Genomic DNA, 16,316 nt, shown 5'->3' with positions numbered 1-16,316 from the left:
TTTCTCTAGGAGATGGATACATCAGAGAGTGTTCCGCCTGTGCTTTTCTCTGAGAGTTTTATAGTATCTGGTGTTATATTTAGGTCTTTAATCCATTTTGAGTTTATTTTTGTTTTTTTCTTTTTTCCTTTTGCCTTTTAGGGCTACCTGTGTGGCATATGGACGTTCCTAGGCTAGGGGTCCAATCGGAGCTACAGCTGCCAGCCTACACCACAGCCACAGCAACGAGGGATCCAAGGCACATCTGTGACCTATCCCACAGCTCCTGGCAACGCCGGATCCTAAACCCACTGAGCGAGGCCAAGGGATCAAACCCATGTCCTCATGGATACTAGTCAGATTTGTTACCACTCAGCCACATTGGGAACGCCTGAGTTTATTTTTGCATGCAGTGTTAGAGCGTGTTCTAATTTCATTCTTTTACATTTAGCGATCCAGTTTTCCCCGCACCACTTAGTGAAGGGACTGTCTTTTCTCCATCGTATATTCTTGCCCCCTTTGCCAAAGATTGGAGGGCAGGTAATTAGTATGTTCTTCATGGTTGTTTGGGTCTTATATGAAAAGACCCTCTAAGAAACCATCACCTTCTGTGACACCAGGTCAGGCCACTCGACTCTCAAGTCAACCCCTGGTCCTCAGCAATGCAACAAACATTTAATTTAAGTCTAAAGATGATGCGCCGTAGCCGTCCTTAAACTCTCATGATGAGACTTTAGCAAATAGGGACCTCAAAGGGTTGTCCCCAAGAAACATAAGACGACCGAGCCTCTCTGCTGAAAAGACAATGCCAGACTCACTGAAATACCGAATGCTCTCAAGTCTACACAGCCCCTGGAAAGAAACCCCTGCCTGATGGCAGCGGTTAAACAAGGGCAATGCAGAACGGCATTTAGACATCGCTGAGGAAGGGGTTCGATGGTGGGAGGAGGGGAGGAAATACGCAAAGCATCTTTTTTTGATGTAATCACCTGTTTGTTCCAGAAAAGATGCAAGTGAGTCATTGCTCTCCCTGTGTCTCCTCTACCCACGTCCCCCACAGCTCTTACAATTCCAGAGCGGAAATAATGGCCAATAATCACGGCCACCGCAAGTAACCAAGTGATGGTCACAAATGCGCGATCATGAATGTGAAATATCTTAAAATACAAATTACCCAAATGAGTAAAGCACGCACACACATCCTTAAGGGAGGTTACCATAGAGACAGTGAGTCACACTGTTCCCACTTTTATTGCTTATCATGGCTCGGGAATGCATTCACTGTAATTATATTCTTCCTAAAACACTAATACACATGTGCAAGCACATGCGCGCGCGCGCACACACACACACACACACGTGCACACACACACATAGGCTAAACCCAGTCAAACAATGTATTCCTACAAAATTTAGGTTACGCTATTGTTTCATCTGTGCTCTTGGAACCATGGAAACTCAGAGGAATAAGAGCTCCAGGTCCAGGAGTTCCCGTCCTGGTGCAGTGGTTAACAAATCCGACTAGGAAGCATGAGGTTGTGGGTTCGATCCCTGGTCTTGCTCAGTGGGTTAAGGATCCGGTGTGGCCGTGAGATGTCGTGTAGGTAGGTCGCAGACGCGGCTCGGTTCCCACGTTGCTGTGGCTCTAGCATAGGCCGGTAGCAAGAGCTCCGATTCGACCCCTAGCCTGGGAACCTCCATATGCTGCGGGAGTGGCCCTAGGAAAGGCAAAAAGACAAAAAAAATAAAAAAAAAAAAAGAAATTTAAGATGTCTGTCTTTCCTTCAAAAAGATCTTGGGGAGTTCCCTGGTGGCTCAGTTGGGTTAAGGATCCAATGTTATGACTGCCGTGGCTCAGGTGGCTGCTGTGGTGCAAGTTCAGCCCTGGGCCTTGGAACTTCCACATGCTGAAGGCTCGGCCAAAAGGGAAAAAAAAACAAGGAACAATCTGGTCATTACCAGGGGGAAGAGTTGGGGGTATAGATGAGATAAGTGAAGAAGATTAAGAGGAACAAACTAACCCCCCCTTTAAATCTGTGTTAAAAAAGAGCTACCACAAATGGCTGAATTCCTAAAGAAAGTCAGCTTTGTAAAACTGCTCACTTTCAGGAGTTCCTATTCTGGTGCAGCAGAAACGAATTCGACTAGGAACCAGGAGGTTGCCAGTTCGATCCCTTGGCCTTGCTCAGCGGGTTAAGGATCCGGCATTGCTGTGAGCTGTGGTTGTAGGTCGCAGAAACAGCTCGGATCCCGAGTTGCTGTGGCTGTGGCGAAGGCCAGTAGCTTCAGCTCTGATTAGACCCCTAAGCCTGGGAACCTCCCTATGCTGCAGGTGCGGCCCCAAAAAGACAAAAAATAAAATAAAACAATAAATAAATAAATAAATAAATAAAACTGCCCACTTTCAAATCTCATGCCAGAACTCCTAAGAAAGGAGCAATCCCTGTGAACCTGAGACATCCCTCCCTTGGCCACCCTGTGACGGAGAGCCCTTCATTAACTAAGAAGGCATTAATCCTACCATGGCCGGGGCACAGAGAGAAAGCTAGGGAATGAGGTGGTCTCAAATAATGAACCGATTTCTAGAGAGAGCTGGCCCTACCAACATGGCTCATGCCTTCAAATTATAGGAATACATTTCCTTTCTTTTTTTTTTTTTAACGCTAACACATGATAAAATTCATTAGCAGTGACAGTACTTTCTTTTTCATTAAAGAAATAAAATTGCTTTTTCGCACATTTTCTAATAGTACAAAATAAAATAAATAAATAAATAAAATAAAAAATACAAAATAAAATAAGAAATAATAGTACAAAGGGTGTGGCTATACACAGGGAACACTACTCAGTATTCTGTGATATTTCGTCTTTTTAGGGCCACACCCGCAGCATATGGAGGCTCCCAGGCTAGGGGTCGAATTGGAGCTATGCCACAGGCGCAGCAATGCTGGATCTGAGTCAAGTCTGCGACCTACAGTACAGCTCACGGCAATGCCGGATCCTTAACCCACTGAGCAAGGCCAGAGATCGAACCTGCATCCTTATGGATGCTACTCAGATTTGTTTCTGCTGAGCCACAATGGGAACTCCATACACTTCAATAAAATTTTTAAAATTGGAGACGTTCCCTGGTGGCTCAGGGGTTTAAGGATCTAGTCTTATCACCGCTATGGGTCACTGCTGGGGTGTGATTTCGAGCCCTGGCCCAGGAATTTCTGCATGCCACAGGCATGGCCCCCCAAAAAAAATTTAATGGGAAAAAAATGAAGAAAATAAAAGAGTGGGGCTGTAGACAGAAGAACCTGCTGAAAGATACCACTTATTTGCTCTAGGACCGCGGGTGAAGGCAAAATGCCTACCTGCCTGAGCAGCAGCTCCATCATCAACAACGTGGCAATGATAACACCACATCCCACAGTGTCATCACAGAGGACAAATGAGAATGTATCTGGAAGCTTTTTGTGTGTGTCTTTTTAGGGCCGCACCCATGACACATGGAGGTTCCCAGGCTAGGGGTCGAATCGGAGCTATAGCCACTGGCATACGCCAGAGCCACAGCAACGTCGGATCTGAGCCATGTCTGCAACCTACACCACAGCTCACGGCAACGCCGGGTCCTTCACCCACTGAGCAAAGCCAGGGATCGAACCCGCAACCTCATGGTTCCTAGTCGGATTCGTTAACCACTGAACCACAACAGGAACTCCTGGAAAGAATTTTTTTAAAGAGTATATATTACGTGTATATATGTAATTGAATCACTTTGCTATACAGAAGAAATGAACACATTGTAAATCAACTATACTTCCATTTTAAAAAAAGAAAAAGCTGGGGAGTTCCTGCTGTGGCGCAGCAGAAGCGAATCCGACTAGGAACCATGAGGTTGCGGGTTCCATCCCTGGCCTCGCTCCGTGGGTGAAGGATCCGGCGTTGCCGTGAGCTGTGGTGTAGGTCGCAGACGCAGCTCGGATCCCGCGTTGCTGTGGCTGTGGTGTAGGCTGGCAGCTGTAGCTCTGATTCGACCCCTAGCCTGGGAACCTCCATATGCCGTGGGCGCGGCCATTAAAAAAAAAAAGAAAAGCCATCTTCAAAGTCCTAGGGAGGTTTTGTGGCATCTTACTCACCCTTGCCCCACCCTCCCCCTGGGACATGGAATTGTGGTCTGAAAGCAGCAGCCCAGTTCCCAGTACCCTCTCTTGAACTGGAGGGGGCAGAGCAGACTTACAAGTGATGGCGTACCTACTCTATCCATCCACCTCGTTCTAGGTTCCTTTCTTCTTGCCTTCTTTTAAATTATTCATCATTCTGTTTCCCTCCCTCTTTTTTGAAACATACTTTTGCCAGTCTTTAGTTTTCATACCTTTATCAAAATACAGTATCAATCTAACTTGAAATCTAGGAGATGCATTCCTTAGTAGGCTTTAAACTATATCCAAATTACGATTTCCCTCCTCAGCTGTCTGATGTGTTGTTAAACTCATCCACCGACTTTTTTTGTCTTTCGAGGGACACTCTTGCGGCAAATGAACGTTCCCAGGCTAGGGGTTAAATGCGAGCTGCAGCTGCCGGCCTACGCCACAGCCACAGCCACATGCCAGATCCTAGCCACATCTGCGACCTACACCGCAGCTCATGGCCACACTGGATCCTTAACCCACTGAGTGAGGCCAGGGATCAAACCTGCCTCCTCATGGATACTAGTGGGTTCCTACCCCCCTGAGCCACAACGGGAACTCCTCCACTGACTTCTTAAAATTTATTATCTCAGATATGTCACTTCTGTTTGGTTCTTTATCAACGCACTTTCATTTTTAAAAGTGTTAAGTTTCTTGTTCCCGTGTAATCATCTCTATTGCCATGACCAGAATGAGCATAACTGTTTTACATTGAGAGTTCTGCTCAAAGGGGTCTGTAATGCTGCCTGTTGTCTCCTATGTCTCCTGATTCTTAGGCATGTTGTTTCTCTTTCTCTCTCTTTTTTTTTTTTTTTTTTTTGGCCTTTTCTAGGGCCGCTCCCATGGCATATGGAGGTTCCCAGGCTAGGGGTCTAATCAGAGCTGTAGCCACCAGCCTACGCCAGAGCCACAGCAACACGGGATCCGAGCCGCGTCTACAACCTACACCACAGCTCAGGCCACGCCGGATCCTTAACCCATTGAGCAAGGGCAGGGACCGAACCCGCAACCTCATGGTTCCTAATCGGATTCATTAACCACTGCGCCACGATGGGAACTCCGGCATGTTGTCTTTTCAAGCTATTTTTGGCTGTATCAGGAAAGTTATTTTGAATGAATTCATTTGAGGAAGGCTTTTGTCCAGGACTGATTATCCATAATTAATGAGGTCTCCCTGTGCTTAAAGCCGATTCTGAGCCAGCTCTTTATGCCTGCTTCCTCATCTGCAAAATGGGGTAACAGTGCTTAAATCATATGGCCTTTGTGAGGATTAAACGACAGTCATGCCTTTAACTAGTATTTGTTGGAGTTCCCGTCATGGCTCAGTGGTAGGCGAATCCAACTAAGGTTGCAGGTTCGATCCCTGGCCTCGCTCAGTGGGTTAGGGATCCGGCGTTGCCATGAGCTGTGGTGTAGGTTGTTGCAGACGCAGCTTGGATCCTGTGTTGCTGTGGCTCTGGCATAGGCTTGGCAGCTACAGCTCCAATTGGACCCCTAGTCTGGGAACCTCCATATGCCGTGGGTGTGGCCTTAGAAAAGTCAAAAAGACAAAACAAAAACAAAAAACCCCCCTAGTATTTGTTATTTTCACTTAGGTCCATCTGAGCCGGGTTCCTCACAGCAACTACATTGATTTGTCACCTGTTAATAGCAGGCCCGGAGGTTTGTGGGTAATAAGGCTGGGCTGAGTGAGCCTCAGAGGGGGTCTTGCTAGGTTCAGTGCCAAGGGCACAGGCTGTGGGGAATGATGAGGCCCTTTCCTGTGGGAATGGCCTCTCAACTGCCCTGATGAGGATTCCCTTCCTCAATATTAAGAGTTGGGGTGTTCGTCCACGTCCAGATAACCACACATTTGTCCCCTCCACACCGCCCCACGGTTGTCCCCCCGGGAGCCCTATTTCTCGGGGGTGAGAGCTGGTAGCTGATGGCAGGGCTCAGGTGGCATTTTATGCTCTGACACACCACGTGGCTCCCGTTCCGTGGTAGGTGCTCCGTCTCATTCTTCTGTGGGATGAGGCCTGGCGGGGGGAGCTAAGCATGGGGGGCAACCCAGACACGGCCCATCTGTCCGGTCGGCTTGACTGGCTTGGGCCAAGTGTGCCACCTCTGCAGGGGTTCTCCTCAGAGGACAGTCCGGAGGGCCTGTGAGGTCATCTGGTTCGCATCTTTGTGTCCACACAGATGCCTGCCTGTTCCGGGTGTACCTTCCCCACCTCGGCTGTGGCGTAGGTCACAGCCACCAAGATTTCTCTCCTGGGTCCAGAGAGGTCAAACGTCCCCTCCAGGGACTCTACCTCCAGTGTAACTGATAAGGTGCACTGCCTTCCAGACATAACGGGAGCAATTACCTGACCTCTGTATCCTGCTTCCCCATCTGCAAGTGGCGACGACAACTCCTAGGAGTCAGTGTTTGCAAAATGCTTTGGAAAACACTGGGCATACAGTTGGTGCTGAGAACCATGTCTGGCACCCAGATGGTGCTTCAGAAGCCCTGAGACTATAGTACCTGGCACACAGACGGTGCCCCATAAGCACCCAGAGCAGCAGCCGTCACACACCTGGTGTTTAATAAGCACACGGGCATAAAACTGGTGCTTCGTATGTGAAAAAAAAAAAAAAGAAAGAAAGAAAGAAAAAAACCCCACACTGCCAAGGAACACACTGGCACTTTTATATATACACAGCGCAAGGTAACAGGGTTTCAATAAGAAAATACACTCTGTGTTCGGGTGCGCCCCCACCCCCACCCCCTCAGGACACCCCAGGGTGAGGACAAGGGGGCAGGAGACAACCATAAATAGAGAATAGAAGGGAAGGGCAAGGTTCTAAGGGGCAAACACAGGTGGGGAACACACTGCTGGAGGGAGACACGACCTCTTCTTCCCCGGGAGAGAGCGAAATAGCAGCACAGGAGAACAGTAGCCACGACGAAGCCTGTGACACCTGGCACGGGTACCTAACATGGTCAGAGGACAGGGGTGGGCTCGGGAAGGAAGGGAGCGGAGATGGCTTCCTTCCCTGTGGCAGGGCCAGGGCCTCAGTTTACATCCATGAACTCAGAGCTGGACGGGATACCACAGGCGGGGGACACGGGGGTCTCAGAGAAGCCGGGCTGGGGCTGCAGGCGACGGGCCACGTCCTGGCGTTGGTAGAAGAGGACGTAGGCTGCCTTGGACTGCGAGGAGAGCACGGGCGTCAGTGAGGGTCGGGGAAAGGAGGTAGGGGGTGCGGAGGGGGGGAGACGGGAGGATGCAACCCACACCTCGATCTGATTCTCTGTCACGGGCGAGACGCTGTTGTCATCAAAGTAGTGCCACTGACCGCTGTCCTTGTTGCAGGCGAACGTGGTGTCTGTAACAGAGGGCGAAGCCCGGCGTCCTAGGCCGCCCTCCGGGGCCTCGGAAGCGTCCAGGGCCCGCTCTCGCTCCTCCCACCCCGATGCCCTCGCTGCCCCGTCCACACACTGCGTTTCCCACCGGGGGTACCCCGCCCCGTACCCCGCCCCCCCCGTACCCCGCCCCCGCCCCGGGGCGCGCCCCTGCCACCCCCGGGCACCTACAGTGTCCGTCACGCAGGCCCCCGTAATGGTTGGAAACCGCGATGAGATCGTATTTGTACAGCTCTGGGGCCGACTCGTTCTGCGGCTTGATGACGAACTCGGAGAAGTCCAGGTCCCTGGGGGTGGGGAGACAGGGTTAAGCAGGGTTACCAGCGCCCTCTTCCCCCCGCCCCCACTTCCCTGCCAGCCTCCCCGGGACCAGACCGGATGGGAAACTCCACGAGAGTGTCCAGCTTCTCGCGGGAGAACTTGGTGTAGGAGAAGCGCTTCAGGTGGATGATGAGCGTCTCGGGCAGCATCCACAGGTCCAGCTTCTTGGTGGCCAGCTGGTGCTGCTTGCAGGTGGGGCAGTACCTACGGAAGGGGTCAGGACACAGACACTCTCTGAGCACCTACTGCATGCTCTGTGTGCCATGGGGCCTGCAGGGGCCGCATCTGGTCCAGAGATGCTCTCTTACTCCTAGCCTACCTCTTCTTTTTTGTCTTTTTGCCATTTCTTTTTTTTTATTTTATTTATTTATTTTTGTCTTTTTTGCCATTTCTTGGGCCACTCCCGCGGCATATGGAGGTTCCCAGGCTAGGGGTCGAATTGGAGCTGCAGCCACCAGCCCACGCCAGAGCCACAGCAACGCAGGATCCGAGCTGCGTCTGCGACCTACACCACAGCTCATGGCAACGCCGGATGGTCAACCCACCGAGCAAGGGCAGGGATCGAACCCGCAACCTCAGGGTTCCTAGTCGGATGCATTAACCACTGAGCCACGATGAGCACTCCTGCCTCTTATTCTCATTTGCTCTCCTGACACACTAAAGTCCTGCCAGCCACTCCCCAAGTACTTCCCAACTGCCTGGTGCGTGAGGGGCAGGGCGGCAGGAGGTACATGTAGTGGTAACAGGGACCAGGGCAGGGAGTCCCACCCAACTGGACCGCCAGAGGCCCTGTTCTGGCCCCTTACCAGGGGTTTTCCTTCTCCAGGGTCTCCACAGTGGTGAAGAGCTCAATGCACTCCTGCAGCCGCACCGGAGCCTTCTTCAGCACATAGCCGACGCAGTCGTGCTTCACGTAGCCCTAGGTCAGGGGAGGGGACGGCCAGGCATGAGGACGAGTGGATGCAAGGGAGCAAGCAGGGGAAGAGCACAGACTCTGAAGCTAGGAATCCGAGGCCTGGGCGCTCTGTGGGCCATGGCTCGGCGGAGGCGTGGCGCGAGCTGAAGGTGCCCCCCGCGTCCCCGGGAGCTCGTTTACCTCGGCCTCCACCTCATCATAGTACCGCTTCTTCATCTCTGGCTCCCAGTCGATGGCGATGTACGGCTGGGCTGGGGGCGAGCGGAGGTGGTCATGGGCCCTGCTGCCAAGGAAACCCCACCTCCCGCCTCCCCAACCCTGGCTCACAGCTGAAGGAGACACCATGAGTATCCTCGTTGAAGGTCGAGCGGTCGCTGGTCCCGTTGGAGTTCACTGTCTGCAGGGTGAAGAGGTGCTTGCGCCGGGCCCTCTGGGGCCAGTGAGATGGTCCAGGGGAGTTGTCCACGGGGGCCCGGCTCCCGCCCGCGACGCCAGAGCTGGGCCCAGCCTGCTCCAGCCCAGGGTCTTGGGAGCTGCTCCCAGCCACATGTCCAGGCTTAGGGAGGGTGTCCTTATCCTCCAGGTCTGCGAGGACAGGGGAGGATGTCAGCGGTGGGGCCGTGTGAGGCCCGGGGGGCGGAGCGGCCACGCACATCCGGGCGGACCCTGTGTGGGTCAGACCCACCCCGGACCCTGCCGCCTCGAGCCGACCCACCGCCCCTCCCTTGGCCATGGGACCACTCGCGCAGACCCTCATCCTGGCCGATCCGCCCTCCTTCCTCCGCCTCACCTTTCTCATCACCATCGTCCTCGTCATCTGAGCTGGGTCTGGTCACGTAGCGCCTGCAGACAGAAGAGACGCTCGGGGAGGGACACGAGGGCAGGGAAGGCAGAGCCTGGGATTCTTCTTTGCTTATGATGGGAGGCCCCTGGGAACCCTCCACACAATCAGCCGTCAAGGGTGAGCCCAGAAGGCCTCAGAAGATGCCAGGGGAACGCAGGAAGAGGCGGCCTGACAGTTAAGGAGGGTGGATCTTAGGTGTGACAGGTCACTGCTAAACAGACACACAACCAGTTGTAAACGTCCATCAGGGAAGGCCTCTGAGGAGCGCTCGTGAGGGCAACATGATGAGGAGGTAAAGCCTGGTAGTGTGTTGCTGCTTGCCTCACTAAGGACTCCGGATCTTAAAAGCACAGTGAAAATCCATTGGTAAAAACACAAATCAGCAAGCCTCTCCGAGGAAGAGACAGTTAAGGACAAGATGAAGCTGTCTGTGTTTCATCTGTCTTGTTCACCTCTGGAGAGGTGGTGGGCAAAGCCAGAAATTGAGAGAAAGAAAGAAAGGAAAAACAAAAACAAAAACAAAAATCTATGCGTTCCTCTGGCCACGTTAAGTCTGAGCTGTCTTCTGCAAGTGGAAGGGCGGTGGCAAGTACCCAGCTAGACACTCAGGTCTGAGTTCTGCCCCCCCCCACCCCCGACCCCAAGGGCAGACTCACGAGAGGCGGTACAGCAGGATGTGATACAGGGCGTCCCAGGAGAGGCGGTCCCGGGGTACCGACACCAGGAGCGGGTGTCCAAAGAGCATCAGGCCATAGTAGGAGTTGTTGTAGTCCCGGGCTGGGGTGCGCTCCCGCAGGTAGATGGGAAGCACAACGTCCTCTCTGGAGTTCTCGCCGATGGCAGCCCTGCCGGACACCTCGTATCTGCGGGGGATGGACGTCAGGTCATGCCTGATCAGGACACCCAAGAGGGATTCACGGACTCCGCCCCAGGTGCTCCAGCCACTCACCACTCATAGCCTGAAAATATTCTGAAAAGGGTCTGAAGAGTCACCCAGGGTTTGGTGTTTCACAAACTGTTGGGATGATGGACACAGTTCTTTGTCTACGTGATGTGTGATAAAGTACTTTGGTATTATCAGGGCACTGAGGGAGTGGACATTTTTTGTGTGTGTGATACAGGGACCTGGAACCATTCTCTTTCTGGAAAACTGCTGGGTTTACGAAGACCTTTTCTACTCATAAAGCACTTTTTATTGTCGTTATCCAAAGATTGCAGACTTGTTCTCAATGCTTTTGTGTTCAGCAAGCATCTCAGCGTTCCCTGCTTCAAAAATCACCCGGCTTTGAAGGACTGCGATATGAGCACGGAGTGCCGATCAGCCTCTGGTGCCTATGAGGGGCTAGTTAAGTGTTGAACAAAGGAAGGAAGAAATAGGAGCCTCCCCCACATAACGGGGAAGACCGCACCCAAGGATGCCCTGTAGCAGGATGCTACCCCGCTCTCTGACCGGCCTGAGCTCCCCGACCCCACTGAGGCACATGGCCGAGGCCCCGAGCAAGGGCAGGTGCCCTGCGAATCAGGCCAAGGAGGGGAGAGGGGATATGGTTAACGGAGGAGGGTCCTGAGCACCCCCCATCTCCCCGGTGCTCTCACTCACATGAAGATGTCATCTCTGTCCAAGATGCTGCTCAGAGACTCCTCCAGCTGGTAGATCTTATAGAAGCGGTGACTGAAGACGTCGGCCACCATCATCTGGGAATGAGAGGCGGGGAGGGGACCGGTCAGTCTGCAACGTCTCCCCTCGACCCTTCTGCCTCCGTTCCCCTGAATCCCAACCACCCTCCGTCCACAAAGCCTCACCCTTTCTGGCGAGACGCCGGTGTGTTTGGCCAGAGCCACACACAGATCCGAGATCTTGCCTTTCTTGGGGACCACGAGCCGGTGCTGAGGGAGAAACGGTATCCACAAAAGAGCAGCAGGACACGTGGAGAGTCAGGGCAGGAGACCCGGAGGCAGGGCAGAGGAATCCCACTCTAACTGCAGGGCCCTCATCACGGCCCGTGCCCCCACTGCCCCCGTACCTGCTCTGGCTTGCGGCGGGGGTCCATGGAGACGAAGAAGACCTCCATGACCCTTTTGTGGCTGACAGGCAGCGGGACACTGAGGTAGCAGAAGGGGTCGAATGTCACAGACACGTTGCCGCAATCAGGGCACACCAGCGTGGACTTGAAGAGGCCATGGAAAGTGTCCACGATCACAGAATCGTTCCGCCGTTTGTGGTTCTGCCAGGCCTCCTGAGCCACCTCCTGTTGACAGCGGTGTGATGGGCGGTGAGGTCCGCCCAGGGCAGGGGAAAAGCATGGTTTGGGGGTGGATGCGCATGGGATTCCAGTTAAGGTTAAGGCCACGGGCAAAGTCCAGAGGCAGCCTTACCGCCAGGGCTGTCTGGAGACTGTTCACTGTCAGGGCTGGGGGTGAGGTGGGGCAGGGGCCCTGGGTGGGGGTTAATTCTGGATTGGTTGTAGGGGCCGGGGGTGGGGGGGAGCAGATGTGGCCTTGCTGCCAAGGCTGGGACCAAGGTCAGAAAAGAGGGGTGTAACAGAACATGGTCAGGTGTGGGATACGCAAGGGGGACCAGAATATCCCTGGGACAGAGGCCCCTAGCGGCTTTAATGAGGCCCTCGGGATGGGGGGTCTTCAGGAGCACCCACCTGATCTGGCCTCCCCGCAGCATCGCACAGCTCCACGTATTCCTTCTTCTTGACACGGTTGAGGTCCTCGTGCAGCCCATCCAGGAGGAACGACAGCAGCTCCTGTGAGTCATGCTGCTGGTAGCCCAGAAACTGGGACGCGAAGTGGCCGACCTTGGTCTGAGAAGATGGGCAGGGCCATCAGCGCGAGTGCGCGGGAGTCAGGCGTGGTGGGGGGGAGCTGTGGGCAGAGCCGTACCTTGAACACGTGGGGCACGATGGAGCGGTGGTGGCCGGACCATGCCTGCTTCACCAGGTCTGCGTAGGCCTCGGCGATCTCCCCCTTCATGCCCAGCGGGTTGCAGAAGTTGAGCTCCTCCAGGTAGCGGTTTTTGAGGAAGTACTCGGTGAGCTGCGGCACGTTGCTGAGGCACTGCAGGAGGCAGGGGCCAGCCAGGGGAATGAAGAGGAGAGCGTGGTCACCAGGGTGGGGCAGGAGGACAGCAAGAGAGCAGGGAGGAGGAAGAGGGGAGAAAGGGCTAGGGGGGTGGGGGAAAGAGGGCACAGGGTGGTGGCAAAGGAGCGGAGCCACGGGAAGGCAGGGAGCGAGTGGAGGGGACAAGGCACCGACGTTCTGGGAGCCCGGGCATGTCACGCCAGACCTCTGGGGCCCCAGCGTCCGACCTGACCCCTTGCCCTGCCATCCCCCCTCGCGCTGTCCCCAACCGCCACTGCTTGAAGCCACCCCCGTGCTGTGCCAGATCTAGCCCTCAAGGCCCAACCTGCAGGGCCGAGTTCATGAAGCACGTGTTGCCCAGATTGGTGAGACCGCAGATGCCTGGCTGGCCCTGGAAGTCCTCCTCCTCCTCCGTGGCGCTGTTCCTGGGGTGGATGAGAAACCCTTATGAGCTGAGGCCCTGCCACCTGCAGGTGAGATGCGCTCAGGGGCTCGGTCGTTCTGCCTACGGCGGGACCCCACTCTGGACCAGAAACCCCAAGGGCTCACATGGCGTGCGGCTGTGCGCTGGGCCAAGTGCCATCCTTGTTTCGGGTCTCCATGATGACCACCTGGTTTGGAGGGAGAGGAATAAAAATTAGGAAAGGCATTCATGGAGGGCCGCCTGGCACCTGGCCCTCACTCACCCCAACGTGAGCACTGCTGGTGGGCAGACAGGCCCTCCCCGCCCTTACCTGCCCAGTCTTGAGAGCGGCGTCAAGCACTGTGACGTGTGTGTTGCACAACCTCTCAAAGGAGCCCTCTGCGTTCTTGATCCACAGCCGTGTCTCCTCCTGGGGGCTCACCAGAAACTGCTCCCGCGCGGTGTGTAAGACGAGGTCTGGGCAGGGGGATGGAGCACACTCAGCGCCTTCCTAAGCCCATGAAGGAGCCACCCAGCTTGGCATCAGACTCCTGAGGTCGCTGAGCTGCGACTGCGGCTGGGAATGCCACCCCGGGCCGGCCCCCCAGAGACTCACCGAGCGAATCTGTGTGGCTGAATTGAGCAGTGTGGGCTGTGTCCATATCACTGTGCTGGACAAGCAGCAGTTCTACTGGGTACACTTCGACCTTCTGGATGCCGGGCAGCTCCACGACCTGGAAGGAAGGAAGGGGGCACACACAGGTGTACCCAGCCAGCACACACACGGACACAGGCACCAGGACCTGGGAGGAGCACGCCCACAGGCGGACACACAAGGCACCGTCACGCGTACGAGGATGCGTGGGGAGGGGGGCGGTGGCATGCACAGGCAAGCAAACGCAGGGGACACAGCAAGACACTGTCTAGTGACTGGTGAGGGGAGCGGAAAGCCGATACAGGTGTATGGATCCAGCACACACCTCCACACACAGCTCTGGACCCGCGCCCTGGGCCCACGAGGCCTCCCTCCTCCCCTCCTCCCCACGGAAGCTCCCCCCCACCCACCGCCGCCGCCACCAGCGCCCCCTGCACTCACTATACCTTGCGTTCGACAGGAGGCTGGCCATGCTCTAGACCATACCAGTTGACCAGGTAATGCCAAGCAGCCGCTGGGAGCAGCACATAGTCCTCACCTTCCACCAGTCCCTTCTTGAGGCGCCAGTTTACCTGGTCTGCAGGAGAGCAGGGGGAGGTGGCAGAGGAACAATCAGGGAAGGAAAGTGATGAGTCACCCTGGCCATCTCACCAGTGACCTAGCACAGAGAAGGGGCTTATGATCATGTGTGGCGACGGAGGGGACAAGAACTCCAGGGCGAGGCTGGCGTGGGAGGCAGAGGCCTGGTACCTTCAAAGAGCCCAGCATTGTTGATGCAGCCAGGGGAGGTGCTGGAGTCCTGGTCTCCTCCCTGCACGTACTCTTCCCACTGCTGGTACCAGTGCTGCTCCACGAGGAACCTGGATCAGACAGGTGACAGGGGCGATCACATGGTTACCGGGGGGTTGATCACTTCCCATGGCTATGAGACTAAAAGCATCAATACGTTACAGGCGGAGGTGACCAGGTTCACGTACACTGAAAACTAAGACCATGCTATACATGTCAAGCAAACGTTTGCAATGAAAAATGAGAAATGCTTCCCAGGATTCAACATTTCAGAAAACTTGCAGCCTCATATAAAAATAAATTAGAGGCAAAATTTATTCAGTGAGACCCAGATTTGGAGAGAATACTTAACTTCTTAGGATACTAAAAGAGAGTTGGTTAAAAAGAGACAATGTGCTAAGGAACAGCAAAAAAACACCCCAGCCTCATACCCACAGTGCCAGGAAACAGGAGATTTTATTCTAGAATAAACAGCAATTCACTCGTCTTAGTCTGTGGAGTATCACAGTTAAACTGGGTTCAAATTAACTGTTTTTTATAGCCAATGTTATGAGACTTTAACCATTGGTTAAGTGGGCAGTGTTTGAAAAGGGTACAAAAATCTTTCGCTAAGAACTTGAAAAGAAATTTAAATGCCAAAAGAATCACCAGGTTTTCCTTCAAAGACCACGTACTGCCATCTTTAAAATCATTTTTGTACTTGGGATTTATTTTTGCTCTATATTTTTCTAACCTTATGGACTAGCTCACTCTTTTTATAAAACAGTGGGGAAAAACATATAAAATTTACCATTGGAACCATCTTTAAGTACAGCATCACCAGCTCTCTGTTAAATGACAAACTTTTATACACACGACTAGGAGACATTTAGGACTGCTGAAATCTGCCTTCCGAAAATGTCATGAGAAATTCTCAAGTCTGCAAAATACCTGACATATACGAAGTGCTAAAGGGATATGTGCTGTTACCATTCTGATTCCCGGGCTTGGACAAAAAAGTTCACGTACACAGGATCCTCATCCTCCCAACCCAAAGCTGCCCTGTTATGGATTTTTTTTTTTTTGCTTTTTAGGGCTGCACCTGAGGCACATGGAGGCTCCCAGGCTAGGGGTTGAATCGGCGCTATAGCTGGAATCGAGCCGCATCTGTGTGTCAGTGACCTACAGCCACAGCTCACAGCAATGCCAGATCCCTGACCCGCTGAGCGGGGCCAGGGATCGAACCTGCTTCTTCATGGATTCTAGTCGGATTTGTTCCCTCAGCGCCACAACGGGAACTTCCTCTGCTATGGAATTGTTGACACAAAAAAAGGCTGTCTGTCCCAAGTATTTAACAGCCTCAAATAAACACTTCTTTAAAAATTACAAAGCTGATGAAAAATATGTTAACACTGTATTGGTTAGTTTTCCAGCAGTCTAACTCCAGACATTGGATTCTTTAAAATGGCAACGTTCGTTTATAAAAGGGATCAGAAAGGTGGGGGGTTGGAGGTATAGAAAAACTTTGAAATAGTAACATGTCGCCCGAATAGGCAAACATTTTCTGTGGGTTGCTTTTTATTCATTTATTTATTTGAGGGGTTGCAGTGACCCCCACAGACCCTGCACTTTATGCATGCCAGGGACACGCACCCTCCCCAGCCCAGTGCTCAGGCCACAAACAACTTTCCTCACTTAGCTTATCTAGAAGACCAGACCAGGGACCTGCCCCCTGCCCCCTGCCCCCAACTGGCAACTTTGCAGCCCCCCTTCATGG

General features: G+C 53.5%; 1 protein-coding gene across 7 annotated transcripts in view; it reads right to left on the bottom strand.

Annotated features, from left to right (window-relative positions):
* Nucleotides 1–6,801: 6,801 nt before the first annotated feature.
* Nucleotides 6,802–16,316, bottom strand: part of CDK16 (cyclin dependent kinase 16) — a 30,734-nt gene continuing 21,219 nt past the window's right edge. For 6 of the 7 annotated variants that reach the window (XM_047765668.1, XM_047765670.1, XM_047765664.1 and 3 more), the window contains exons 17-36: nt 14,522–14,631; nt 14,218–14,348; nt 13,733–13,850; nt 13,448–13,593; nt 13,263–13,324; nt 13,039–13,138; nt 12,516–12,689; nt 12,278–12,436; nt 11,648–11,872; nt 11,427–11,510; nt 11,224–11,318; nt 10,280–10,486; nt 9,570–9,622; nt 9,107–9,364; nt 8,960–9,030; nt 8,670–8,782; nt 7,918–8,067; nt 7,714–7,829; nt 7,417–7,505; nt 6,802–7,329 (exon numbers count right to left, since the gene is read on the bottom strand). In XM_047765668.1, the coding sequence (XP_047621624.1) occupies nt 7,192–7,329; nt 7,417–7,505; nt 7,714–7,829; nt 7,918–8,067; nt 8,670–8,782; nt 8,960–9,030; nt 9,107–9,364; nt 9,570–9,622; nt 10,280–10,486; nt 11,224–11,318; nt 11,427–11,510; nt 11,648–11,872; nt 12,278–12,436; nt 12,516–12,689; nt 13,039–13,138; nt 13,263–13,324; nt 13,448–13,593; nt 13,733–13,850; nt 14,218–14,348; nt 14,522–14,631 (2,599 nt within the window). In that variant the 3' untranslated portion in view covers nt 6,802–7,191. The remainder of the gene's footprint in view (nt 7,330–7,416; nt 7,506–7,713; nt 7,830–7,917; nt 8,068–8,669; nt 8,783–8,959; nt 9,031–9,106; nt 9,365–9,569; nt 9,623–10,279; nt 10,487–11,223; nt 11,319–11,426; nt 11,511–11,647; nt 11,873–12,277; nt 12,437–12,515; nt 12,690–13,038; nt 13,139–13,262; nt 13,325–13,447; nt 13,594–13,732; nt 13,851–14,217; nt 14,349–14,521; nt 14,632–16,316) is intronic. The other variant, XM_047765665.1, reaches the window with a different exon arrangement.

This window comes from Phacochoerus africanus, chromosome X (genome assembly GCF_016906955.1).
Source record: "Phacochoerus africanus isolate WHEZ1 chromosome X, ROS_Pafr_v1, whole genome shotgun sequence".
In the NCBI taxonomy this organism is placed as follows: Eukaryota; Metazoa; Chordata; class Mammalia; order Artiodactyla; family Suidae; genus Phacochoerus; species Phacochoerus africanus.
This window is presented reverse-complemented; position numbering and strand designations above follow the sequence as displayed.